Source organism: Tinamus guttatus, unplaced genomic scaffold (genome assembly GCF_059628265.1).
Source record: "Tinamus guttatus ecotype Peru unplaced genomic scaffold, ASM5962826v1 Tinamus_guttatus_pri_ptg000659l, whole genome shotgun sequence".
NCBI lineage: Eukaryota > Metazoa > Chordata > Aves > Tinamiformes > Tinamidae > Tinamus > Tinamus guttatus.
This window is the reverse complement of record NW_028289193.1, coordinates 1,831,328-1,859,310: the sequence shown is the minus strand read 5'-3', so window position 1 is coordinate 1,859,310 and position 27,983 is coordinate 1,831,328. Positions and strand designations below refer to the sequence as shown.

The 27,983-nt window shown below is 44.5% G+C and overlaps 1 protein-coding gene across 2 annotated transcripts in view; it reads left to right on the top strand.

Moving 5' to 3' along the window:
- The first annotated feature begins 739 nt into the window (after positions 1-739).
- Positions 740-27,983, top strand: part of MAPRE2 (microtubule associated protein RP/EB family member 2) — a 92,482-nt gene continuing 65,238 nt past the window's right edge. The window contains exons 1-2 of one of the 2 annotated variants that reach the window (XM_088536371.1): positions 740-813; positions 26,364-26,425. Coding sequence is in view for 1 of the 2 variants with exons in the window: in XM_088536368.1 (XP_088392494.1) it covers positions 10,302-10,373; positions 26,364-26,425 (134 nt within the window). In the remaining variant the exon portion in view is untranslated. Of the gene's footprint in view, positions 814-10,271; positions 10,374-26,363; positions 26,426-27,983 lie in introns of those variants that run through there. The other variant, XM_088536368.1, reaches the window with a different exon arrangement.

Here is a 27,983-nt window from a genome sequence, read left to right as displayed (position 1 = left end):
ATTCCGCAGGAGCTCAAACACGGCTGTGCTACATCCCAAAGAAGACCATACAAAAATAGCATATCTTTTGATCTTAAAGCTCTCTTAAATGCAGCCCGCAGATGCAGTCAAATCCTCTAATTGTTCTGTGGGCACAAAAAGAGGTTTCTTGTCCCTTTGTCCCTGCTACATGAAGTGAAACATTAGGCAAAAAGAAAAAAAAAAAAAAAAAACACATCAGGAAATTGTCAGGCTTTTGGAGGGCTGGCTGCTCTGTGCTGCTGGAGGAGCCTTCCTTTGGGCCTTTTTCCCCGAGAGGGTCTTGTGCACAGTGGGAAGCAGCCCAGCTCATTCCCACATGGGCTGGGATCCAGGGCACGTCCCAGAGCTGGTCGCTTCAGCTTATTCGTGGTGCTGCGTCCCCTGCTACCAGCCCTGCACCCCATCTTCCACCACAAACTGCCCAGCCTTTATAGCCTGGAAGGATTGTGGGGTTTTTTGTTATTTTGCCCTACACTTAATTAATTCTTCCTTTCATCTTAATTGAGCAGTCAGGGCAAAACACCCGGTTGTGCTGGAAGGGAGGGGATGACCCGCTCGGATCCTCTCTTCCCCCCAGGCCCCTCGCCAAGGCAGGAGGCCACGGAGCCGCCGCGCTCACGGCCACGCGTGGGAGCCCGCGGGAGCGCCCGTGGGCAGCGCTCGCGCCGCAGCCCCTGCGCGGGCGCGGCTGGCGGGCGGCGCAGCGCGGGGCGGAGCGGAGCGGCGCGGAGCGGGGCGGGATAACAAAGCGGCGCCGGCAGCGGGAGAAAGGAAAAGCGGCGGCGGGAGCAGGTGAGGGGAGCCCGGCTCGCCCCGCATCCCGGGACACGGCGGCAGGGCCCGGGCCGCGCGCGGGGCTGTGCGCGGCGGGGCCGGGCGGCTGCAGCGGCCACGGGCACCGCCGGCCGGCCCGGAGGCTCCGGGAAAGGCCGCGTTTTGGCGGGGGTTGAGGCGGCTCCCGGCGTCTCGTCACAGGTGGGAAAGTCTGTCCAGGAACAGTGGCCAGGGCAGTGCTGAAAAGCTCTTGCCCCCAAGCCCGCTGCCTATCCCATGGGAACGGAGCCAGAGGGAGTTAAGAAACCAGGGATCAGCTACGTGGCTGGAGGGCTGGGGAGCGTGTCCTTGTGTTTGTGTTTTAGAAGTGACCAGCTGAGAGCCAAGGAAGTTGTTGACTGCTTGTGGTGTGAGTTTTGTGAGAAGCGGGAAGGCACTTAACTACAGCGTGAATTTTGTTTCACAAAACTAAAAGGCAGCAGAGCATTCCGGTGGGTTGTGGTGGTGTTGGAAGTGTCCAAGGCAGCTTGTGCGCCCTGCGTTACGAAGGGAGCCTGTACTCAGTGTAGCAGGAAGGCGTGTGAGGAATTAATCCCGGTCCAGAGGATGCACCCAAAAGCCCGATGAATCAGCACGCTGCATCCCCTGCCCGAGAGCAGCGCGGGCGGCCAGGAGCGTGCAGCGCTGCGGGGAGGTGTTACTGCATCCACGGGCTGCGAGCTGCCCATGCAGGCGAGGCTGTCTAACAAAATAATAATAATAATAATAAAAACAGCTTTTGTTCAGAGTCTGCTGGCAAGTCCAACCACCAACCCTCTGGTGCTTTCTACTGTGAGAGAGTTAAAGCCCTTTTTGTACTTTACTGGCTTCCCAAAGGTATATTTGTTTTTTATCTCTGGCCTTAAACTGTGCAGCAAATGAAAGGGGGGCTAGTAGCATAAGCTCGTAACTTAAAATCATGAGGAATCCAAAGCAGGAAAGGAGGTGAAGACTCTTAAAAAGAAATACTAGAGTAATTTTTGTGTATTGCGAGAGGAATAAAGTCTGAGGTGACAATATACTAGCTGAATAGCAGAATAGTAATTCAGACAAAGCGCGTCTACCTAGCATGGCTTATTTTGTAAGGCCTACTTGTCATTTTGCAAAATGCTGTCTTTCAAATAAAATGTTTAGAAAGTTCTACACAAAACTGTCGCAGGGCAGTCTGTTTTAGTTGAGGTTCTGATTTCTTTGGTGAAGTGCTGTAGCACCTGGTTTTGGCTGTTGAACATGAAGTGTTTACAGTGTTTTATGGTATTTTACATTTTCTTTTATTTTGACATATTCTCTGCAGACATCTGAAGTCATTTCTTATTCAACAGCAGCATGAATGAGCAGCTGTGTGCGTCGTCATGTCAGGTGACATGGGCTGGATTTCCTCACATTTGCTCCACCGCTTTTCCCTGAGACATGGGGGCTCCTGCTTTATCCTTGCTCAGGTCACACACCTGCACGGCTGGGTTATCACTCCAACAGTGGAGCAAAGCAGAGCCCCTTCGTCTCGTGGGGGATTGTCCACAGCCCCTGCTGAGGTTCAGTGACTGCTGATTAGTGCAGCTCTTAAGGTGAAAATCATCCCCGAAGTGATGGAGGGAGAGGAGGAGGGAAAGGAGGGAGAAGGGTGATTTAAGAACCACCTGATTCACTCACGCTGCATCTTGTGCAGTGTTTGAATTGCAAAAACTGTGCATCTTCCTAACGCATGCCCTGTTTATGGTATTTCTGCTGGGATAGTCAGCAGCTTGCATACTATCCCTCTCAGAGACCGCAGACTAAGATGCTATGGAAATGCAACTAAAAACTTCAAAAATACCCTGGAGTTTATAAATTTGATGTTTCTTAAGGGCAAGTATGGTTCCTTTCAATCTGCCTCACATTAACCATATGAAATCCATTAGCTTTCCCCTCGGAAAGCTAAAACAGCTATCTGGCTAATAAGAGAGACAGAGGTAGTCAAGGACTGCAGTGTACAGGGCAGGTAACATCTGTGGGGTTGGTGTCTATTTGTGAGACACCTACACCTTTTGGGTATGTTTCAAAGACAGAAAAATGTGGATATTTTCCTATGACCTCACTGCATGGGGTGTGCCATGATAATTGGGTGTAAGTTGGCCAACTGCCCTATGAGGCTGTATCAGAACTGCTTATGCAGAGTATAGTCTGGTAGGCTGAGATGTCTTTTACTTATTTAAATGTTTTGGCAGTTGGCTCCTTATCAAGTACTTGTTCCTCAAGGTTAAGTCTTCAGGTAGAGGGTCTCTCCCACACGTTGGGAACAGGGACTCGTGCTGTGGCTTTTGCTCCTCCACTGAGACAAACTTTGTGTCTGTCAGGGTTGCAAAAACAGGTTGCTCAGAAGGACAGAGTCTTTTTTACTGGTCTTCAATATAGGCTGGAAATAACCCAGGCTTTGGCTACCCTAACCAGTAGTGCAGGGCTGGGATAAGGGTATTTTAGCCCAGTGCTTCTGTCATGTCATGGAAAAGTGTCAGTTGTCAGATATTCTAAATCTAAATCCTCTCTCTGGCCGTAAATTGTGGGCTTTATTTTTTTCTTTTCAGCTGTTATGACTCCAGGCAATCTCAATTATTTGTCATTGCTTCTTCTGGTTATTTTGAAGTATTGTCCAGATATTTTTCTGTGATATTTCTTGAACGATCCTCCAAATGCCAGTGAAATATTTGAAGGAGTGATTACTTACAAATCAAGCAAAATCCCACCAAAAAAAAAAAAAAGCCCCTAAACTGGTGATCACTAGAATTCATCCATGGTTATTCTTTGTTAGAAATGTTATTACCTTCTAGATTCCTTAACTTTTGCTAAAATGTAATCATTTTCATTTATCTTAAAATAGTCTTTATCCTGGCTGTTCTTTGTTTAAATCTTGAAACACTGAAACCTTAATACAGCCAACTTTAGAAAGATAGCCTAATTTCAGAAAAAGGAAAAACATTGGGTGAGTGGAATGCTGCCTTTTTTATTTTCCCTTAGGCATGTCTGGAAAGTGGTACTATATCATATTAAAACTGTAAGCTCTTGCCTCGGAAAGAATTGGGCTGGGCCAGTGTTTGCATGAGACACGGGAGGAAAAATGCAGATCCTGCTCTGGTGCCGGTGAGCGTGTCGATAGCATTGCTCTGAGTCACCAGTGACCCAAGGTCCAACCTCTGCATGATGGCACATGCCCTGTTGGGAGAGGCTTAGCTGTGATCCTGAACCTCCCAGTGCTTTATGTATCCATGTGTGTGTATGTATAGATATCTATACAGAGAAAGACTGACATGCTTAGTGTTTGGTCTTCCTCATTTAGGGATATTTATGATTGCCTGTGTAGGATTTATGATTGCTTCGGTAGGACTTGACTTCTTGCTCTTGTAAAGGTGGGGTCCAGCGCAGGGCCACAAGGATGATCAGGGGCCTGGAACATCTGCCCTATGAGGAGAGGCTGAGGGAGCTGGGCCTGTTCAGCTGGAGAAGAGAAGGCTGAGAGGGGACCTGAGCAGTGTTCAGAAGTACCTCAAGGGAGGCAGTGAGGAGGATGGTGCTGGCCTCTTTTCAGTGGTGGCCACCGACAGAACTAGAGGAAACGGCCACAAACTGAAGCACCAAAAGTTCCACAGGAACTTAAGGAAAAATTCCTTCCCAGTGAGGGTGCCAGAGCACTGGAACAGGCTGCCCGGAGAGGTTGTGGAGTCTCCTTCTCTGGAGATCTTCAAACCCGCTTGGACGCAGTCCTGTGCCACGTGCTCTAGGTGACCCTGCGTGTGCAGGGGTTGGACTAGATGATCTCTAGAGGTCCCTTCCAACCTTAAGCATTCTATGATTCTATGATCTAGGGACTCAGCATACAGTTTAAATATCCTTCATCACCACGGGTGCTGCTGGAGCCTCCCTGCTGATCTGCAGGGCCAGTCTCTAGAAGTTGACTCCTTGACAGAGCAATGGGGACCCTATGGAGATGGGGAGAAACTGCGGGATTTGCCTGCCTGTAAGAAAGGTAGGTGGGGAGTGAAGCTACCTCAAGCAACACTGTTTTCAAGGGAGCTGGAAAGACCCTTCGTAAGCTGTAAAGAAAAAGCAGTGACTAATCAGCATTTGGGAGAGTCAGGTGCAGAAACGGGGACTGGTAGCAGGACTGAAGAGAGGAGAGGAGGACGCAAAACTCAGATGTCAGGAAGAGGCTCCAGACCACAACAAGAATGGACCTAGGGAAGCTAGGAAGAGGCTCCAGACCACAACAAGAATGGACCTAGGGAAGCTGTCAGGACAAGCATTTATCATATGAGTATTTAAAGGAGCAGCAGACTAGGAGCACAGGACTGGTTTTAGTTGCATTAACCCCCACTGAGCTGAGCTGTGGGCCCCAAGGTCTATCACAAAATTGGGGTGATTAAGGGGCTTGGGGAGCTTCCTGGTGCTGCAGGCCTGTAACTGGCTGCCACCTTCTATTCCTACTGTGACCATGTCCAAGAAGCGCAGGAGAAAAGCCAAAGGAAAGCAACCCTGCAGGCTATAAAGCCCCAGGGCACAGGTGGAACAAGAATATGGTTTCAAGTGGGACAAGCATACTCAAATTTGATCATCCTGCCCTATAGAGGGGCTGTTCCTCCAAGACAGAGTGGTAAAGGTGCCTATGGTGGTGAAGAAGAGGAGAAGGGGTGGCAGCAAAGTTGAAAACACAGCAGAATTTTTTTGGAAGAGCCTTGATCCTGGTTAGCTGCACCATCAGCCCCAGAATCTCCTGAGTTTTGTGTCAGGGCAGTTTGCATTCACCCCATTCCCTTCCCCTGACCCTAAATAACTCCAGGTTTCAAAACTGTCTGTTTTGAAAATTGAAAAGAGGTCGGTAGCCTTTCTTTGACAGGACAACTTTGGACAATGAATACATAATTCTGCCATTTTTTTTTCAGTGAGTTCTCCTTCCCTTAAGGGATAAAATTAGAATGGTCCTAACACACAGTAATGTATCATACACACAAATGACAAGCTTTCAGGTTGATTTAATTACCCATGTAAGACCGTATAAAAATAACAAGTTGTCAGAAAATGCAAGTCTTGCATAGGTTTGACAGATGAGAAAGGAGGTAGGGTGTAACATTTAGGTTATCATAAATAAGCTTCAGACACCTAATTGTGTCTAATTTAGTAAATCTTTTTTGTAGATTTGGTAGAATTGTTAAAATCAATAAGGAAGAATCTGTCCCTGATTTCACTGCATAGTTTGGCTGTGCAACATCAAATTTGAAATGTCTAAGTATCTTCTCAGGCTACTCCTTGCAGAGGAATGTTATTAAAACATGCTTTGATTTAGTAACCATTGTATGTCCCAATTAATACTGCATTGACTATAGTATTAGCAATCTTCAGACAGTTTGAATTGCACGGAGGGAGTAAAGCATATCAATTTTCTCAAATACTTAGAAAACAACACAAAGCAATGTATTTAGCTTGGCTTTACAATGTGAACATTCAAGCTAAGCAGAAGTGCTGTGATTAAGCTAGTTCCTGAAGCTTCACTCCAATATGGCATTTGAAAGTAACCTTGGATGGTATGACTCATCTCTTCACTGAAAATGCTGTTTTCCTTGTAAAACTCGGGATTCTCGATCCAAGAATATTTGCACATCAGAGGCAAGAGGCAAAACTGGCTGAAGCAATAGATGAATAGTGCTTTTGATTTCCACCAGATTCTCGATTTTTTTTTCTCTGATATTAGTTAAGAAGATGTTGTCCTGCAAGGCTTTCTCCAGATCTGCATGTTGTTTGGCAGTGTTTTGTCTTGTGGATTTTACTGGCCAACTAAATACATTTCTGAATGGTGGCAAATGCAGCCTGCTTTGCTTACTAAAATTGGGAATACTGCACTGGCAGATGGTACGCACACACCACTGGTATTAATAGAAGGTGTACATAGAAGTATACAGGCAAAAGGAGAACAGGTGACATTTGTAATGGAGAAAATCCTAGGAGCTGAGAGCTTCTATCTTATCAGGATTAGTGCTTAAATTTAAACTACAAGACTAAACCACCAGAGATTTGATGCTCCCTGCAGCATTGTGTGCACCAGGGTGCCCTTGTGCTCCACGTCCTGCCAGAACATCCTGCTGATGCAGCTGCATTTCGCAGCAGATTAGGCTGTAGGTCTGCTGGGAAGCTGCACAACACTTATTATTCCCAAATGATCAGGTATGAAAAGCCCTTACAGAAATGAAGTGCTTTACACATGCAGACTAAGCCTCAAGAAATTTTATTTATTCTTTATCATAGCCTTTTACAACTTCTTATTTTCCTTGTGAATCAAATTACGGGTCAGTATTCACTGCAATATTTTTAATAGTCCTATTCCACTTCATATCTTTAATTCCTTTATTCCCTTTATTGTCAATCATAATCGCAAGAAATCCTTGCAAAACAAGCACTGAGCTTAGAGATACAGGAGATTGCAGGTGCCAACAATTGGTTGTGAGGATCTTCAGGCCTTGCTCACAAGCCACGGGAAATTTGGTAGGAAATTTGGTAGGAAGCTGCATCCCTGCAGCGGGAGCAAAGGCTGCGAGGGGCAGCTGAGAAGCCCTGGGGAATGTCACAAGGAGAACTGCATTTGCTGAAGCTCTGATAGTAATTCTAGCTTAATGCTCTCCTGTAAGACCTCTGAATTGCAGATTAAATAATTCCGGATGATGACCAAAAAAGAAGAAAATGTTAAGAAAACAAACCGTATGAGCCATTTCTTCCTTTTTTTTTTTTTTTTTTTTTTTTTTTTTTTTTGTGCTTTGAAGGAACCCTGCAGCCATTCCCTGCTGCCTCTTCAGTTTCTCCTTGAGTACTCTCTTCTCTCTCATACAGCCCCTCTTACGAAAGTTTTCATGTTCTTTATCTGTTTCTCTTCCTCTTAGCTGCTTCCTGACTTGACCACTTCCTCTTGTCAGTAATATTGTCCATCTATTTTTTTCCTTCCTTGCCTCAACTTTAGCACAAAGCACCAACCAGCTCCCCCGTCTCATCTCTAATTTGTACCTTCCTCCTGTGAGTTCCAGCTTATGCAATGATGCTTTTAAACTGTTTAAGCCTCTCTGGAGTGGGCAGAGAGCCTTGGCTGCGGTTCACAGATGTTGTGCACTGCTTGACAGCCAATACTTGTTCTCCAGTCCAACCATGTGTTCAGCAGGAAAGGAAAGGGCTGCGAAAGGCCGCAGAAAAAGGAAGGACGCAGAAAGGAAGTTTTCAGTTTAGTCTTGCCCTACCCATGCGGTGAAGCCTGAAAATACCATCCTTTTAATTAACTTGAGCAGCATGTTTGTCTGCTGAGCTTGGTATCAAACCAAGCTTTTCACCTGCACCTTTGGGTCAGCAGCTAGACTAATTCTGTACTTTAAATGCTGATACTTTACTAAATAAGAGCAGGTTCTCGTAAGGTCTTTCAACCTTCCTTGCTCAGGAGAGCAAATGTATTTCTAACCCTTGCCTTTGCATGGTAAGAGTTGGCAAAAGCAAGGTGACTTCCATAGCTCTGGGTTTTATTGAAGTGCCTCCTCAGTAAGGACTAGCCTGAGCGGTCTTGCTTGTAGATTTGTAACTACTACATCTTGTTTTGATTGCTAGCATAGGATCTGGCCAACTGAGCTTTAGTAATTTCCTGTGGTTATGATAGGCAGAAGTGTGATGGCTCTTTTAAGCTGCATAATTTTGTGTTTGCCATTAGCATGATGATAAAGTAGGTGTAACAGAGAGCACAGATGTGTCCCTACAGTCGTAGGAGACATGCTAATATTCAGCAAATGTATTTTTCCCCCATGTCCAGGCACTGCTAGGAGTGAAACTCAACCAATCTGTCTTGATTTAGCTACTACCTGTAGAGCAGACCATACCCAGTTTTACCTTTTCGTGTTTATTGAGGATAGTTACTACTAGCTAAAGTAGCAGGTCTCTTGAAAGTTAAAGGATTTTTGGTTTCTTTCCAGGCTCTTATTTCTAAGCAGAGCTCAGTTTTAAGTCCTGCCCTATGAAGTGTGTCAGTACACAGTCAGTCGCATTGAGCACAACACACTAGTCCTTGTACCATCTCTAGGGATATTCCTCCTCCCTTCACCCACACTGCTGGATTTCCCCCCCATCATGCATAGGGATTTGTTTTTTCTGTCTCCTGACAAATTCTGACATTTGGAGGGAAGAAGAGAAACACGCACAGTATTAAGCAAAACTTTAATTTTATTGTAGAAGTTCCATATGGGCACATAATTTAAAGACCAATTAACATTTACAGACAAACGTGGACTAGTTTTGTCAGAAGGGATGCATGTTCTTCTCCCAGTACTTATTAAAGTTAAGATTTGGCGAAAGTTGCCAGTTCTCAGGAAAACACCTAATCTCTTCATATCAAGATGGAACATTCACTTAAATACAGGAAATGTTGGGCATAATAGCTATTACTTGCAAAGATCTTGTTAACAAGAACATAATCTTCTAATCGCTCCCTTGAAAGCCAACCCAGATGATAGAAGCAGAGCTGGATTCCTGCCAGACAGCTCAAGAACTCGGCTTTCACACCCAAGCTCCTGCAGGGGAGTCGGGATTACCTCAAGCATTCAGTGAAGAAAAAAAAAACAACTAAAGCACAGTGGATTTACAGCTCCTTATACCTGTTTTTAAGAATACAGAAACTACCAGTTGACATAGCACAAAAGTTTGAGAAAGAAACAGGACTGCAGGCATCCAAATCTGTTTATATTACACACCAAAACAGTATGTAACTGTGCAAGCTATATTGACTCAAGGAAACATCATCCCCATCCATTGGGATTAGACCTAGAGAAAACAGATACTGACTTTTTTGAAGATGCAGAGCAGTTAGAGGACAAAGGAACCTGAAGCAGATTTTAGTGCTAGCGTTTCCCTCGCAGCCAGGGCACATGTGTGATTCAATGAGGCTTGTGAATGGCTTTGATCTTGCGTCACCTTCATGATGTAAATACGTCAGCAGAAGCCTTCACTGCTGGTGGAGGCTCTCGATTCACTGTGGCGATGCGAGGACTGATTGATGCAAATTCATAGATGTTTAGTTTTCAATGTAATGCATCTCCAATTTATATGAAGGCTAAATGGATTTTGCTATAGCAGGGCTCTTAAAAAGAAAACGAACAAGAAAGCTAACCTGCTAAATGTTTCTATTGCAGAAAATGCAACATTAGAATGCACTTTAGTTGTCTATGCTTTTTTTCCCCCATAAATCTATCAACTAGTTCTCTCTTTTTTGTTTGTTTTGTTTTCCCCTAGTAAACAGAATACATGACAAGTTGACTAAATAATCATGTTGCTTACAAAGTTTTTTATAGGCTCTCCAATTTTCTGGGTGGGAGGAAGGGTGGAGCTAGTCATTTGGCTACACCCACGGTGAGGTTTATAAAGAAGTTGTCTAGGGGAGCTCTTCTCTCTCAGGCTACAGCAACAGTCAGTTTTATTTTGTCACCATGTTGAGGCTTCAGAAAGGCTCCCATGGTGGAGATGATTCTCTAAACTCACCTCTGAAGCAGCGAGGTAAGGTAAGTCAAGGAGTCTGCTTTACTACTTTAGTTCCTTTTTATACGTGGTATTTCTATAGCACATTGCTGAGTGATACTTTAAATTAAAGGTCTGTATTTTTTCTGTCATGTGTAGTCTTATTCTCTCTATTTTGTCTTTAATAACTATTGAAATGGTGGAGAAAGGGAAAGCAACCTTAAAAAAAAAAAAAAAAAAAAAAACCCAACCAACCAAAAACCCCTGAAGTTTGCTAGAGTTTGAAGAAGCCACTACTTGTTACAGGTTGATTAGGTCTTGAAGACTGTTGACTTTGAGGGGTAATTTGTACTAGCTGTCCACAATATCTGGGTTATTGCGGCTCTTGGGATTGTGCTGCTTTTCCTTAACCATGCTGACATTAATTTCTCAAGCATACAAATAAAAGATATGCTTTGCTTAATTGCATAATTGCTGTGGCTTAGTCATGACTCTTTGATACACCCAGGAATCCTGCCATAATGTTTGAGCTGTTCTGTATCACAGTTTCCGTATGTATACCTGCACATAATTGCTTATGAATTAGTCAGTTCAGCAAAGGTCTTTTGATTTACCGTGTTTCCTTAAATGAGATTAGGCACTACAAAGGCCTGTTTGCTATTGCACGTGAGTGTTTGTGCTGGTGTAGCTCGTTTGTATAGGCTGAACTCTACCTCTAGTTCCTTTGCACTGTACTGGGGAGCCGGTTGCCTCTTGCAGGGATGGGAATGTGGGTCTGCGGAGCTGGTGGTTGCTTGTTGTTTTCCTCCCCGTATCATTTACCTCACTATGGGTTTTGTAGTGTTTTCTGTCACACATATGTTCTGTAGACTCCTAACTGGTGCCTTCCATAAGATAAAGCCCAACCATTTTTGTGTGTAAAGTTTTCCAAGGAGACAAGCAAGTCCCAAACGTAGCCAGAACAGGAATCTGTAGAGAGAAGTAGTGGCAATGGCTCGCAGAGGTAAGGCTGAGCGGGATCACAAGAGGGTTTATGCTTCCCAGTTTCCCATTTGCTTGTGCCCCCCTTGCTTGTTTGCACCTTTCTTCAGTTCTGCTCATGGCTCCTGACTCTCTCTATGTCTGTCAGAAGAAAAGGTGTGATGTGAAGGTTAGTTGTAGAACATCTCTGCGCTTCCTGGAAGAGCATTCAACCTGATGGAAACTCTTCCAATGCCACAGCATGGTGAGCAATGACAAAAACTTATATGCAATTCTAGGTAGGATTTCTTCTAGGTAGAATTTCAGGTACTGCAAATGTGCAGTCTGTTCTTGTTTAAGGGGATTCAGCCGGGAAAACTCACTCTTGAGACCAGCTGTGAAACACTCTCCCAGCTTCCATGCTCACATCCTGGCTGTTTCATGACCTTCTCCATCTTTCTCAGCCACTGGTACTGACTATGACTTTTTATAAAAGAATTAGGTGCAGGCTATTTCTATAAAAACTGGTGGTCTTGCTGTCAGCTGTGTTCGTAATGCAATGATATACTGAAGAAAGTTTGCACGTGTTTGAACCTGTGAAGGCATGTGAGTTAGTTGGCGTGTTTATCTGTTACTAGATTGTGATATTACAGAAGTAGCTGGATCTTCAGTCCTTCTCTTGGTGCTTCTAATTTAAATATAAGAGATAACAGAGTACAGACGGACAAGTTCATATCGGTTTACAAAATACCTAGCTGAAAAGTTGTAATCATCACCTGAAATCAAATGCGTTGTGTTAAACGGTGATCACAACCTTGGGTGTGCAGCTTGGATGTGTCGAGAATGCTGGTCAGCATAGCAGATAGCTGGTGTAACAGGGTCCTACCAGCTCTGGGCTCTTTGCAGGTGGCGTTGGCAAAGCAGAATTGTGATGGACTGAAAAAGATGGGAATGAACCTTGAAAATACTCTTTGATACTTTTCAAGAGATCCTTTTTAAGAGCTGGGAAAATGAAAGAACATCTAGACTTCTTCAAAAACTTAATAAGCAGCCGTAGAAATAAGTATTCTAAAATATAGGAAAGAGCCAACCTTTATCTGTAGATGACTAGATCAGAGAAGAATAATGACTGGTTTCTTTTGTGATATTCGATTTACAAAGAACAGTGTTTTTTTACTTATTGTTTCCAAAACGTGGGAAATGTTTGCACGTAGATACTAGTTTTCTAGTTTTGCAAGCATGTAACAACCAGGTGCTACAGTAAGAAATGAAGTTAGGATTTCCACAAATACGATGGTGTACGGCGAGTTTTCTTTTTTAAGCTATATAAGCAGAATTTATGTAGTTGGCGCAAGTTTGAACAACAGCCTCTTGGGCAGGATTGAACAGCATGAGTTGGAGAGCTGAATGCTCTTTGACTGTTGCTCTTAGTAGACAAGAGAAAATAAGTGCATCTCGACTTTGATGTTTAAATAGACACATTTTTCCCCGTTGGTAATGCCGTGGCTTTTCTTTGGATTTTCTTAGGTCAGTATTGAACTTGCAGGATGCTCAACTTCAACAGTGTGGTCATTTCTGCTCATTACCATCTGTTGTGACTGACACATGACAAGACCTGCGGTGTGAGGAGTCTCGCTCGATGCCGTAGCAGCCTCTCACGAGGCATTTCCCTTGGCTTATCCTGCACCAGACTTCCGGTGGCTTGACATGCTTCCCATTGGTATTCTAAAAATTCAAGCATGAAGCTTCAATATTTTACATGTGAAAACGAGTTTTGGGTCTGGATTCTCCCTTCTTATTTGCACATAACAGCGAGGGTGCGAGCGGATCCGAGCTGGGGCTGCTTGCAGGCAGATGGGGAGACTCAGCCCTGGTGAGCATGAGTGTTTGTAGAGGAGTTTACCTCATTTCAAAGCTGCCCACATCTAGGGTTCAGCTTTGGTTTGTTTAACTTTTTTTCCTAAACCAGAAGTATTTCACAGCTTCTGTGATCACTTTGGTTTGTCCAGTAAGACTGGATTTCCTTAAACATCTTCCTTCAGAGCATTACTGTCAGAGGAAAGTCTCAACTAGTCTCTACTGCCTTCATCTGCTGCCTTCATCCATCTTATTGGCTGAATGGCAGAGCTCAGAGAGTGGTGATCAGCGGTGCAGAGTCTAGTTGGAGGCCTGTGGCTAGTGGGGTCCCCCAGGGGTCAGTCCTTGGTCCAGTCCTGTTCAATTTATTCATCAATGACCTGGATGAAGGCACAGAGTGCTCCCTCAGCAAGTTTGCTGATGATACCAAACTGGGAGGAGTAGCCGATACCCCAGAGGGCTGCACTGCCATCCAGAGGGACCTGGACAGACTGGACAACTGGGCGGTGAAAAACCTCATGCAATTCAACAAGGCCAAGTGCAAGGTCCTGCACCTGGGGAGGAATAACCCCAGACACCAGTACAGGCTGGGGACCGACCTTGTGGAGAGCAGCTCTGCGGAGAAAGACCTGGGTGTCATGGTGGATGACAAGGTGACCATGAGGCAGCAGTTGCCCTCGTGGCCAAGAGGCCAATGGGATCCTGGGCTGCATTAAGAAGAGCGTCTCCAGCAGGTCGAGGGAGGTGATCCTGCCCCTCTGCTCAGCCCTGGTGAGGCCACATCTGGAGTATTGTGTCCAGGTCTGGGCCCCACAGGACAAGAGGGATGTGGAGCTGCTGGAGAGAGTCCAGCGCAGGGCTACGAGGATGATCAGGGGCCTGGAACATCTGCCCTATGAGGAGAGGCTGAGGGAGCTGGGCCTGTTCAGCTGGAGAAGAGAAGGCTGAGAGGGGACCTGAGCAGTGTCTAGAAGGTCCCTTCCAACCTTAAGCGTTCTATGATTCTATGATCTAGTTTCAGACAAACCAAATTAATGAATTTAAGTAATGTGCTGCCTCCTGTAAACATCAATTTTTGCGGTGTTCTTGTGTACCCAAGTCATTCAGATAAGCAAAAATTCCCACCACAGTGCAGAAGTCTGAAGTTCAACCTTGTTTTATGGATGCTGAATGAGTTGCAAATGATGCTCTACAACTAGCTCAGTGACAATGACAATTCTCCTCAGAAAAGCAAGACCGGAAGGATGTTTTATTTATGGCTGCCTATAAAATAACATGCTAAGAAAGAAATATAACTGTCAGTCAAATGTCACTTGACCTGAGATGGTACTGGTGAAGTGTATCTGTCAAGTGCTTGAAGGCCACATGAGTTAAAGGATGTGATTAGCACCCTCCATATGACTCTGGAGCGATGTATTGTCTCTGCTGCAGGAATAATATTTCTTTGTGGTACAGGGACTGCAAGCAACACATGAACATGTCAGAAAACCAGACAGAGAAACACTATGATGGGCCTGTCAAGTGACAGGGAACTTATTATGCAGCTGTGGCACCGACCAACAAGAAATGTTTGTCTGACCGATGGCAGCAACATCCTTTGTCTTCCCTGAAAGGGACGTGTGGCTGCTGGTACAGTTTCTGTCCATTAAAGCACAGAGGAGCTGCCTGGCAGGAATGCTGCTTTGTTTCAGGATTTGCTAGGAGTTAGTGGGAGAAAAAAAAATCAGACTTGTGTGTGTTTGACACTGAGGATTTTATTCAAGGTTTTATTCTGCTCAGTGAGATACAATAAGACAAAGAAAACGTAGAGGTTATTCTTCAGTATAAATGTATCAATTTAAATCCAGTAAGACAGTGGTATAAGGCTCTGTATCACTTTCTGTATATGTCCCCGAGCAGTACAGTGTTTATCTATGAATATTTTTATAATGACCTGTTAGGTTTGATAACTGATTTCTACAGCTTGCAGTTGCCATAGAACGTTTGCTCAAAGCCATGTCCCAAGTAAAGCAGAAGGGCATAACTCTCCCTCGCAGCTTTGCAGCACATGCGTGCTGCTATGGCCATGCAAAGCATCGAGGCTCATCCCGAGACGCGCTGGCGAGCCCGGTGCCCGCACGGTGCCGCAGCCAGGCCTGGAGCTGCCCGGGCTGCCACGGGAGCTGCCTGCGCTTCTGGACTGCGTGAGCTTGTGCGGCCTGGTAGAGGCTTCCAGGCTGCAGTGCTGAGCTTCTTGGAACACAAAAACACATGTTAGAACAAAAAGCGTTTTCCAAAAGGAGACAGAGCTGGTAGGTGAGATTAAAGGATAATATGTACCTTCCCTGCCCTGCAGTAGGGTCCTTCCCTCCCACCTTTTCTAGCTTTTTGTGGCCTCTGAAGTTGAAGCACGTTTACCCTGTCCTGGGATCCCTAGGACGGTTTCTTTCGGGGTCTTCTGGCGCTTGCCTGGTTCTGCTCCCTGTTTGGAGCTCGGTTCTCCTTGCAGACACCTTACATTGTCAGCTTGTGTGGTGGGACTTACCACGGGACATTTAGCTCCCAGCTTGTCCCACCACAGAGACTCCCAGATGAGAACATCGGGAGGCTCCGGGGAGGCAGCCAGCCCCTCTTGGATCCTGCCCTCCTTCCTCCTGGAGATGTTCGTGTCCCTCAGCACAGCTGGGGCTCCATGGGTGGCTGCCCTCTGCACTGCCTGTCTGTCTCATCCTGTCCCACCTTTTCAAGAAAGAACCATTTTCTACTCTTTATTTTACCTTCTGACAGTTGTCACAAATGCTCTGACAGGGCAAAACAGCATGTCATGGCATGGAGGGTCATTAGATGAGTAGTCACCTTTTTATGCTGTTTCATTAAGTGTTTTAAAATCTTAAGCAGCAATCAAATAGGTCTGTGTGTGTGTATGAAAGAACATAAAATATTTTTCTGAATTGGATCTTCTCGCAGTGCTACCACATGCCTATCAAGCAGAGACAGGCATGCATGTCCTGGGACTTGGAGTGCTGGCACATGTGGCTTCTTTCCAGCTCACCAAGTCAACTGTAAAAGCAGCAGCAAGTTGTGTGAATTCATTGCATTCCTAGTGACAGAAAATTGTTACACTGGCTTGCGCTTGGTCCTATCTGCCTGTGTAGAATAACAGGAAAAACAACGCAGCACTTCAAACCAGAATAGGGTACAAGCACCTGTACTGACTAGAGAAAGTAGAGGTATTTCTGGGAATAAAACAAGTGCACTTTTAAATATAACAATATCTCACACTGTTGAAATAGGGGCTGCTCGAGATATATATTCTTCTTTACAAATCTTGTCTGTCGAAATATATTATCTTGGCCATTTTAATATTCTGGAAATTAAACTTCGGCTTCTATTTGTCACCTAAAAGGAGGAGAAATGCTGGCACCATTTCTGGTTACAGAAGTTTTGAGAAGTTAACAAATTACACCAAGGAAGAACAGAGTAACACTGAAGTAAAATGATGTGCTAGTACTCTTGACAGGCATAAGGCATTTAGCTTGCTTGATAAGCTGCTAAACATTGTCATTTGGGAGCTGCGAAGCCTTCCAGCTGTCTGCATATGTGAACTGAGTTTGTGGGTGAATTAGAATTTGTCCATATGACCCTGTGGCCAAGGTGACCCTGCCTAATCTTGTTAAATCCAACGCAAGTGAAGCTTGTAGCAATCTTCTAATCATCTCTTTGGCCAATGCAGCGTTTCTCTGAGCATCCCATGCAATGCTAAATTGCAGGGCTGTGTGTGCAGAGGCACAGCAGGACTCTCCTCTCACCTGTTTACAAGCCTCCAATTTGCTGTGGGAGATGGAGCCTTATTTGGTTGACTCACTGCAAAAGGTGTGGCGTGTTTTGACCAGAAATGGATGGGCGTTAGGGGTGTCTGAGACAGGGCCCGCAGGGAAATCAATCTTATGGGAAAGCGTAGGTTGAATCTTACATTTTTGCTAAGTGAGTTAACAAGTAAGCTGGCTTCCAAAAAGGGAGGAAAGTTGGAGTTTTCCTACAAGCATACCTAAATGGTTAATGGGGTTGGTTGTGTGAGCAAGGCCTGCTTTTGGATGATGTTGGGTGCTTCAGCTGCAGATACTTTTGACTCTGCACTTGTTCCACAAGCTCTTCTGTTGATCCTCCTTGGGCATGTTCACTAATACCTGCTTACAGGGGCTTTCCATAGCTAACTAATTTTGCTGAAAAGAGCTTTAAGTGAATGCATGTTTGGGAAATGGATAGTGTCATTTGCAGACATTTTATTTAGAGTCTCAAAATGCATGTTCAATTTGTGCACACATATTTTATACCTGGCGCTGTTTATTAAAGAAGCTATAGGGAAAAACTTTTGGTAGTTGCAATCCTGGGCATCCTAGGTGCAAAGAGTTTTCTGAGTTCCTGCAAGCGCCAAACAGTCCTTCAGGCTCACCTGAAGGAAACCCTGGTCTTTCTGTACAAAATTAGCTGTTAGGAGGCTATCACATTAATGCACCAAGTACAGAAATCTTATTTGCCCTAGCTGTGTCTGCACAGTATGATAAAGCTTATTTAGCAGTGTTAGCAGGGGCTAGGTTCTTTAGGGCAGGTTGTATGTGCCCAAGAAGAAACAGCAAGACTGGTTCCTCAACACAGAGTTTGCTGAACTGGCAACTTTATGAAGAGGGAGACTGCTGTTTATGCTCAGACTTATGGGTCTCCCAATTAGATTAGGTCAGACAGGTACCTAAGCCTTATAGCCAAGTTCTACACCAAACAATAATGATTAAAAACCTGCCAGAACTTTACCACCCTGTCTCAACTACAAGGCTTTATCTTCTAGCTGTGAAAAATTGGCTGGTAGAGAAGTTCAGTCAAATATAGAGAACAGTGTGCATGTAAGTGGTGAATTAGTCCAAAGGATCTGTTTCTTCGGTCAAGTGGTGTCTTTTCTTGCTTAGTTTTGACATCAAACTGAAGTGTCTAGGAAAGACCTTGAGAGAAGCAGCTACACTTAAACTGTGTATACTGCTTAAATAAATCTTTAGTGCTTCTCCAAGTTGGTGCTTGCATGCAATAAACGAAAGCAAAATGTTCTCCAGAGCAGAAAGTTGGGGGAGTTTGCGTTCACTCTGACGCTATAGAATCTTTTGGATTTTTTTCTCCTGTTTTTCTACTGAGGGTGTGATGCTTGTGTCGTCAAGCTGGTACACTGCTACAGCTCACAAATGAGGCCACAAAACTTCAAATGTGGTAAAGTTCAAGTATAAACTCTCCTTTCAGAACATAATAATGTTAACTTGAGAGGTTGAAATTTGACAGACAACCTTTAGAAACCTCTCCATGTTATTTGCTTTAATTGCATGATATCAAAAATAAACTAAGTGAGACAATAAGCTATCACTCTTGCCTCACAGGTGGGAATGTTTTCCTTCAACTTGATGCTCACAAACTGTGATCATCACATGTGATATTTTAACTGAAGGAATAAAATGTATTGGGCAACTTTCAAATGTAGTTCCACTTTGAGGACTTTCTTTGGGACATTCTTCATGTCCCTTAGCATATAATAGAGGCTCCTTTCTAGCTTTTGGGCCTTGGTTGTTCATAGAGCTGAAAAGCTACATTGGTTCCATAGTTCCTGTGTATCAAATACACGATTTTAGTAATTTAACTGTATAAATTACTTGTATGGGGTCATTACCATAACATGAGTGTCCTCCATTTTCACAGCAGTGGGGATCTGCTCCGATAAGCTTGGAGAAAGCTAATGCATGGTCTTCCCAAATATTCTGCCCGTGCTTATGTTGTTGGGAACACTTGACCACTCTTGTCCACTGATTATGTAAGGAAAAGGATGAAAACAGCCCTTCCAATAGGGTTTGGCACTCTGGGGTGCCAGTCCCATACTAGAGCTATGGATAAATGACTTCCCCAGGCCACCTAGGATAAATGGCTGGTCGATCATGGTTAAGTGAATAAGAAAGCGAACCATGCTGCAACTTCTTGGCTCGTGTTTGCTGATCCAGAGCATGTGTGGTGGACCGTGCAGTACAATGGAGATAATGCTACCCCCTTAAATGTGTCATCATTTATCCTCCTTCATTTCTGTTCAGGGACCTGAGACCGAGAAAGGCATGCCAAAGTTGGTAAAAAGACTGAGGTATCTGAAGTATCAATCCCGTATCTTAACTGAGTCTCTGCCTCCTAGGAAAGACGTGTGCAGCTGACAAGCAGCCTGCAGTTCTGGCACTTTTACATGAAGTCATAGAGCAGCATAGGGCAAGAAGCAAGAAGTCTCCAGGTGGTCTGGTCCAACCCTTGGTCATGGCAGCCCTGGATAGATCAGGTTGCTTAGGGGCTTGTTGAGTTTTGCAAGAACAGAGACTCCACCTCCTCGCTGGACCCTGTTCCAATGCTCAACCGCTCTCATGAGGAGAATGCTTTTCCTGACATGTAATCGGCTTCTGCCCTGTCGAAACTTGCCCGTTGCCTCTTGCACTGCCAATGTGTGCCTTTGAGAAGAGCCCGGCTCCATCTTCTCTAAATTCTCCCATTAGGTGACTGCAGATTGCAGTGAGTTCCTCCTCTGGCCTTTTCTTCTCCAGGCTGAACAAAGCCAACGATCCCAGCTTCTCCTGGTGCTCCATGTGCTCCAGCCACTTATGGGCCTTACGTTTACTAGACTGGGCTCCAGTATGTCTATCTTTAATGTATTGGGGAGCCAGAAACCGGACAGAAGTGCTCCCTGTGCAGGCTCACAAGTACTGCATAGAGGGGAATCATCACTTCTCCTCCTGCAAACACCCTTCAGCAGGGAGTTGTCCTTCTCTACTGAAGGACGTGCTGCCTCATGTTGAGCTGGATGTGCATGAGGACCCCAGATCTTTTTTTCTGTGCATTTGCTCTCTATCTAACTGGCCCCCAACTGGTGCTGTTCAATTGGGTGATTCCATCCCAGGAGCGAGAATTTGCAAACTCGTTTTCGAGAACTATACTTGCCTATTTCTTGACATGAAACAGGCACTGTTACAGAATGTTGCAGTATTTTAGAGACTACTTTTTATTAAAAAAAAAACAATCTGTAACCTAGCAAAAATCAATCATTCTCACTGGTCTGCAAGCTCCACAACTTGCAGACTTGGCCAGTTGCTACGTGCTGACTGAAGTTTTAGAACTGAAGTTTGGCAAGAAGTTGGCTCCTGCCTTTATCATCTTCTCTGTGGACACCTGAGTTTTGCTGCATGTTTTCTGGATATGCTTATTTCTCTTCATTTCCTTGTAAAAGAAATCTGAAATAGAAATGTCACCATGGAAGAAGGATTCATGCTATCTAATATTAGGACTCCTGACTGAGTTACCTGCCATTTTTTTTCTAGGGCATATCCAGTAGTGTAAGGGATACAGTGAAGGGTAACACTTAAATGCAAATTTCTTGTTTAGCTTAAATGTCTGTCTCTTAAAACGCTTAAAATTTATTTCTCTAAATATTTTGCTAGTCCTATACCTGATGCCTTTCTAGATAATCTGAAAGTTTTCAAGAATCCAACGGTTTATTGTAGCTGTCTCTAACACCTCTATGAAGTTTATCTTTGGGCACTTTCAACCATGCTTGTTGTGCAGAAATGTGTAGCGTGCTCATCAAGTTTACTTTGGTAATTCGAGACATAGCTATGCTATCAGGACTCCTCATGTTAAACTTTAGGTTTTGCTGTCCTGAAAGAACTTCAGAAAATATCTTGGATTGGAACACAGGTTGCTTGTTTGTTTTTACCTCTGAATAAATATATATTAGTGCTTTTTCCTCAGCCTTCTTTTTAATTTAAAGTTGCTGATTACTCTATTAAAATTCAGCCAAAAAGGCAGCCTAAAGCTTGGCTTGGGAAGCTGCAAATGTCCTGGAAACTGTTCTGGAAGCATCTTCTGGAAGATGCTATATTACCTCCCAGAAAAATTTGCTGAAATGCATGGTAAATTAGTATGTGCAGAAGAGCTTCAATAGTACCCTGAAGTCAAATGTGCAAAGGCCAGACAGATGCTTGACAAAACTGGTGATTGTGTGTTGCTTGTAGAAGTCAACCGACATAGGCACTGATAATGCAAGCAGAATGGATTTTTAATTAGTGTGATAGACATTGAAATGCAGACATCAATGACTGAACCGACACTTAATAAAAATAAATAAATAGAAAGCCATTGATTTTTTTTTCTCTGGAATCATTGATGAAAGATTGCTCCCTCAGAAGGGAGCAAAGAGGAAATGTTTTTGGTTGAAATGGAGCTAAGTATAGCATGGCAGCCTGCTGCTAAATAAAAGGAATGATAAATTCTCATCTGTTTTTCCTATTAGGTCTGCCACCTACTGCTTGTTATACCATTTTGGCATTATTTGTCTTGCCAATAATTAAAAAAAAAAAAAAAGTTTGCCAAGTCTGTCTTGCTGACTCTAATAAAAAATCAGACGGTCTGAGCACTGCTGCAGCCCTTCCCAGGGGGAAGATAAGGAGTGTGCGCCCAGGTCCCAGTCGGCACGGCAGGTAAGGCAGCGGGAGCAGGGCTGCAAAAGACCCGGTGTCACTGCTGCTGTCGGCTGCAGCTTTGAGCCCTGTGTCCAAGACACTCATGTCTTGGAAACTCCCATTTAGAAAAGGTTGAGGAGGGAGGGGAGAGGGCAGCGGAACTGGGAGAAGCTGCTGTGCTGCTCCATGAGGACATCTGGGAGAGAACCACGCGAAGCACAAGACATCTTCCCTGGGAAAGGGTATGCAGGCTGCTGGGGTGCTAAGGAAAATGTGCTTGGGTTTTCTTGAGAATGAGCAAAAAAGGTTGGCCGCTTTGTGAATGAGGAGAGCACAGGGTTTTGTAGCAGCCTCTAGACTTTTTTTTTTCTTTTTTTTCCCTTGCCAACCTGTGTCTGGGAATTAGGGCAGTGGCAGGGAAGTGCTGGAGCAGCGCTGGGCTGGACACGGCAAAGCGAAGACTGTGCTCATCGCTGCTCCTTGCTGCTGTATCACTGCTGATCACCTTCCCCCGAAGCTCTCCGAGTCAGACTAGGGCATTTTCCATGTTTTTGGGGTGGGAGTTGAAGCCGGCACTAAGCTCAGCTCTGTGAGTGGATGTATTTGCTTTGTGCCTGGGTTGGAGGAGCTGGATACACGGCTGCAGAGCCCAGTCCTGACTCAGGCAGCCAAAAAACCACAAATAAGTGCCGAGGAGCATGCAGGAATGCTCAGACAGCCCAGGGTTGGGCTGCTGCTTACCAGTAAGTTGAGATATCTGCCCAGCTTTTAATTTTTTTGATTCATACACAGGTCCTTAAAAAAAAACAGCATTTCTTTCCTTTGGCACTGGGAGCTTTAGAATTAATCTTTCAGTTCATCTGTACAACAGGCAAGGGTATGTAAATAGTGATATATGTTGTTTTCTGTCTAATTTGTCAAGCTATTTTCCACTCACTAAATGCCCGGACAGCAGCCACAGCTGGTTTGCTTGAATTCTTTCAGTCGCTAAAAATAAGCTGGTTTTGAAACTATTTTCCCCCTGTAACTGCTGAGGATATTTGAATAGGTGTCTATCAGCTTACATTACAAATTGTTTTCAGGAGCTGCATTGTGCAGCATCACATCCCCAGTGCTTGGGGAGAGGAGGGAAGGAAACATCCAGCCCCTCTGCCAACAGGGCTCTGCGACTGCAAGGAAAGTGCCAGCTCTCCCAGAGAAAGTTTGTAAAATACGTAGTTAATTTACACAGTAAATAGTACATAGTGCATTTGATTTGAACCCCATTAATCTGATTCTGTCCTATTTTGAGTCTTTATCCTAACAGCTGCACTTACAGTATGACTTTGTGGTGGTGTGCTGCTTGAAGCTCTTGAGCCCTGTTTTTTGGAGATCATTTTTGGTTTATTGTCCTTCTTTTTCATTGCTGTTGGCTTTTGCCCTGATTTTCTTATGCCCCTTAGTTTGGCTTATTTATTTATTCCACCCCTCAGTTTTTATTCTGGTTACAGCTATTCCTGAGACTGGAATAAAGTGTTATTTTTGCAGAAGCCTCTCCTGCGTAGGTTTGTGTGCGTGCATTTGAGAGGCACCGACGTTTGTGCATGCAGCAACGGTTGGCAGAAAACAAGGCCAAAGAGAGGAAAACACAACACCGAGAGGCAGCATGTGAAGGTCTCCCGAGGACTGATAAGCTCTGGAGACCAGTGGTCCTGCTCAGTCCACAGGGACTGATAAACTCGGGGCAGGGAGAGTCTGCTGGAGGCCTTCAAGGCCGGCAGCGCGCGCTGGGGTCCTCTGCAAGCTGTGGAGCTCGGCTGCACCCAGGAACGTAGTTACTGCTGTGTGCAAGCAAAAGCTGCAGGGTTACACACACATGTGGTGAAAGACGGGCATCTCCAAGCCCCTTCCTGGTGGCACAACCGTCCCGGGCTTCTGCTGGAGCCTCCCAACTGCTGCTGCAGCTGGGTGACGATGCATCATCACAGGAATAATTGAGTTTGCTGTGGGAGTAGTTATCCGCTGCTAAAGAAAACTGCTTGATGCTGTTTAAAAGAGCTTAATTCATAAAGGATGCTCTAATAAACTCAATTGGTTGTGATCTGTGTCTCCAGGTCAATCTCCTGTTGGAGAAACTTGCAGCCATGTAACAGGGCATGCTGTAAACTCAGTGAAACACTGAACAAAACACAAATTCCTGGCCCAAGGAGTTTAGAACCTGGACGCTTTTCTCACCTGTTTCATTTGGTAGGATTTTCAGACCCTTCTTTTCAAATGGTCACTAGAGAGATATTTTTCTTTGCTCTGAGATCTTTGGCATCCACTTTTTGAAGACCTCCAGATCTTTCCCCTCTCTTGTTTTGACTTTATGGTCTTTTTCCTATATATTTAAGAGCGTAGAATGATTAGTTTCTGTATATATCTTGGTGGGTGATTCTAGGAGATGGAGTTCTTTAAAACCTGTGTGACTTGTGCATTAGGGAGTTGTGACTGAGGAAGTGAGTTGCGCTTGCTGGCCTGAGTTGGTCGGTGACGTGATGCCTGTGGCCTGGCCCACACTGGGAAGCACATGGCATCCTTTCCTCCTTGTCTTCTCACTGCATGCTTTAACCCCTCCACCCTGCAAACAGGGCTCTGGCTCCCTGTGGTTACCTGCCTCACGCCCACTAACGAGGACCTTCTACTGCGTTCCTTCGTCCACCTAAATTAACGCCCACCTTAATGAGCCGGCGTTTCCTACCACTCCCTGCCTGGCTGTTGCTCCTGCACCTCAAGCCAGAAGGACAGGTCCAGGTATCGGCATGGCTTTCCGAGCTGGTGGCAACTGGGAGGACTTCTCCAGGGCAGCGCCTTGGTGCTCATCATCTCCTCCAGCCCTGGCCATCACACTGCTCCCCACAGCTCAGGTCCACACTGCAGAAGGCAGGGCCGCTGCTGAGATGGACCTCTTGGGTTCCTCCTGCACGTAGGTTGTCATGAGTCTCCCAGCTTTAGAAACTTCTTCTGTGAAGATTTTTTTAAAAAATATTCTCTTTATTGATAAATATTGTGGTGATATTGTTCAAATCTTTCTCAAATTGCAGTCTCCTTAGCTGAGAAGAAAAGAGATCACTGCCTTTATTTTCAATTTCATATAAATATTGCCCTGTACAGAATGTATAGCATGGAAATTGCTGCAAGAGCTGAAATGCCAGATATTTTTTCACATTTCTAAGGGAATCCCCATATCTATCCACTACTGTTACCTGCTAGAAGTTCTGGTCAACCCCCTCTAATGTGAGATTACTTGTCTTACTCATCATTTTATATGATGAATAGGTTATTGGAGTAGCGCTGTTAGAGCCCAACATAAGTTCAGGGATCTGCTTGAATAAAAGCCAACACACACGAGAGATTTGCTATTCCTTTGCCAACAGGATGCCTGAGGTTTGTCAGCCATGCTGGATTTGTTTCCACGTTAAACAAATGAAGAGGAAACAAGAAATAATATATTGAAAAACAAAGCTTAAGAGGTTTGGAGAGATCCAAAAAAGTGAAACAATAACATGGTTAATAGCTAATTGCCATTCTGGTTTGGCTTTAAGGTAGCTCCAGCCTTCCAGGGCGCTAGCAGCCTTCCTAAGTCATCTGCCAGGATGACTCACCCAGCTCCTCTAGACAAGCCGTGTTTAAAGGGCTGTTTACCTTTCCCAGATGAGATAATGAGTTCTAGTGAGACTTTACTTTATATTTTCTCCTTCTAAAGATAGGGCTTATGATGAATCTGAATTCACCGCTGGAGCCTCTTGCATCCCTCAGCCCTTATTCATGTGAGCACCCCTGTTTTGATGCCGTTTCAGGCTGTCGTGCCGAGATGCCTTTGCAGCACCCCTCCCTCTGGACTGTCTCAACTGGCTGCCTAGGAATGCAAGACAAGCAACAACCAGGGCCTTGCTCTGACTGTAAACAATTATTTACCTGCTAGGAATTAAATTTCTTGCTGACTGGGAAGAAAGCAAGTTAAGAAACTTAGTCGTGTCAGTATGTAAGCCCTGGTGACACAAGTTGAAAACCATATTTGGTTGCTCCCACTTAAGTTTCTGTAATATAGCCAGGTCCTAGCACTTGAGTACGTGGATATGAGGGCAAATATAGCAATTCTTAAGAAATCCCATCTAGCAACAGAGCAAAGAATGAGCCTTAAATGCAGTTGCTATAAGTGGTCAGCCTCCTGGAAGTATCACTTAAAAGGTTTTCCAGTGGTTTTTAGTGTTACATTAGTAAAAATACAGCTTTTCCTGCCCATCAGTTCATGTTTCTCAATGGCAGATTTTTTCTTCCTCTGAAAAACCATTCAGGCAAGTGCAGCAAGGCCTCAGCTCCATGTTGCAATGGTCATAACTGATTGCCTGTGCTCGAAAGAAGCATGACCAGAAGAAGAAACAGTAATGTGCCCTGGCATTATGAATAAAGTCTGAATGTAGCCCTGAATAAGGGACCTAATAGATTTACTACTCTACCAGAGGGGCATCTGACTGTTGTGCAGATGTGCTAGACACTGGAGCATTGTGCGAGGAGCTGAATCAAGGTTCTGTAACGACGAGCTTCGGCTCTGGTTCCATTTGTAGAATGTGGCTGTTACATCAGTGCACAACCGATATAAACAAAGACCATTCAGCCCTTTTTATTTATTTATATATTTTCCTCCTCCCTCTCCCTTGTTCGTTTGTTGAACTCAGTGTTTTCATGTTTTCTTTCTAGTACCAGATTGCTGCAAGGAACAATCCAAACCAGCAACCAGGGAAAGTGTTTGGATGCTCAAAGTAAGTACATTTGTGTATTTGTGCATGTTCGTTACGGAGATCGTGACTGAGGAAGTAACACTTGTAACGAGGCCTTTAAGGGAATAGCTAGGTAGTTTTGGCATCGATATTAAGTGATGTTCCTTTGAAACAACTCTGACCATATAATTAATACTTTCAAGTAACTAAGTGCTATTCATTCAGGAAACAGAAATGATGAAAGCTAAACTATGTGCCACAAACTTTTTGGAAATATTTTGGTTTTGTTGACTGGAGTAAGAAGGATATAGTGGCAAAATGGAATTGGAAAATAAAACTCAGGAGAGACGGTGAATCTAATTTCCTCTCCCCTTCTTTTAAGAGACTTTGGGAAATTATATTCTTGCTTTCACCTGTTATTCCGTTAGATGTTAGCATTTCTGTATGTTATTAACACTGCCTTCATGATGTTAAGTGGAGGAAGGCGTAACGAAGCAGACGCCACCATATGTAGTTAGTAATTTGTGGCAGAATTGTGAAGTTCTGTCCTCGTTTGGGTTCCCAGCAGCAGAGCGAGGTCACGTCCCACCTGGGGTGGATGCTCCGAGGCCCACAAGGTGGCAATGTTAGGAAGCCTTGGCGCGCGTGGCCCTCGTCTCGGCCCTGCATCGCGGCTGCTGCGCCCGTGCCAGGGCACAGGAATGCTGCCCAAAAGGTCCTGCACGGGAAGCTCTTAATTACAGCTAGTTAAAAATGCGGATAACCCTTACATGATATTGGGGCTGTGCACTGAGAAACACTCATTTTAAAACATTCCAGCACGTTTCCGCTAGTGCTAGAAGAGTTCTTAAGGTGTATAAAGTCTGATATTGGATGCAGGAGGCATTTCAGTTTGGCATGGCACTTTCTTCCTGCTTGGTATTTAAGCTAAAAAGAGCAGGGGTTTGTGCCTTAGCCATTTTAAAGATTTCATACTGAAACTAGGGATTTGCTCCAAGCTACTTAGTGCCCTAGAAAAAAAATATATGTCTACAGAAAAATACTTCCAGACACACAATGGACATAGGAAATTATTCAGGGCAAGTTCTGTTTGCCATATTCTATGGCAAATATGAGAAATGCTTGTGTGAGCCAGCACAGATGCAGTTAAGGAGAAGAGACTGAAATGGGGACAGAGGACGTTAAGAGGAGCCACAGAGTTCAGATTCTTCAGCTTGGAGGAGAAGAGTTAACTTCAGAGTAATTAGAAGATGTGCAGGTCCCAAGTGCATCCTGAAATGTTCAGGTGAAGAATAGTCTATAATTTAGAGCTGAAAGAAACTTATGTGATTTAACGACACAGCAGTAACTATGGACTACATAAAATTAAAGAGATGGAAAAAAATGAAACCAAGACCAAGGGGAAGAAGAAAGGTCCTTCCCTGCTGACACACTCTTTCCCAGGAAGGTGCCAGCTGGAACTGCCACAGGGGCAGCCCCTTGTGCAGATTTTGTGTTTTTTTTTTTAATAAAATCCACTGCAGATCTATAGTGGATTTAGTATCTGTCGCTTTCTAATCTTGCACTGAACAGGTGACGCTGCTTAAAGTCGAGCTTCCTT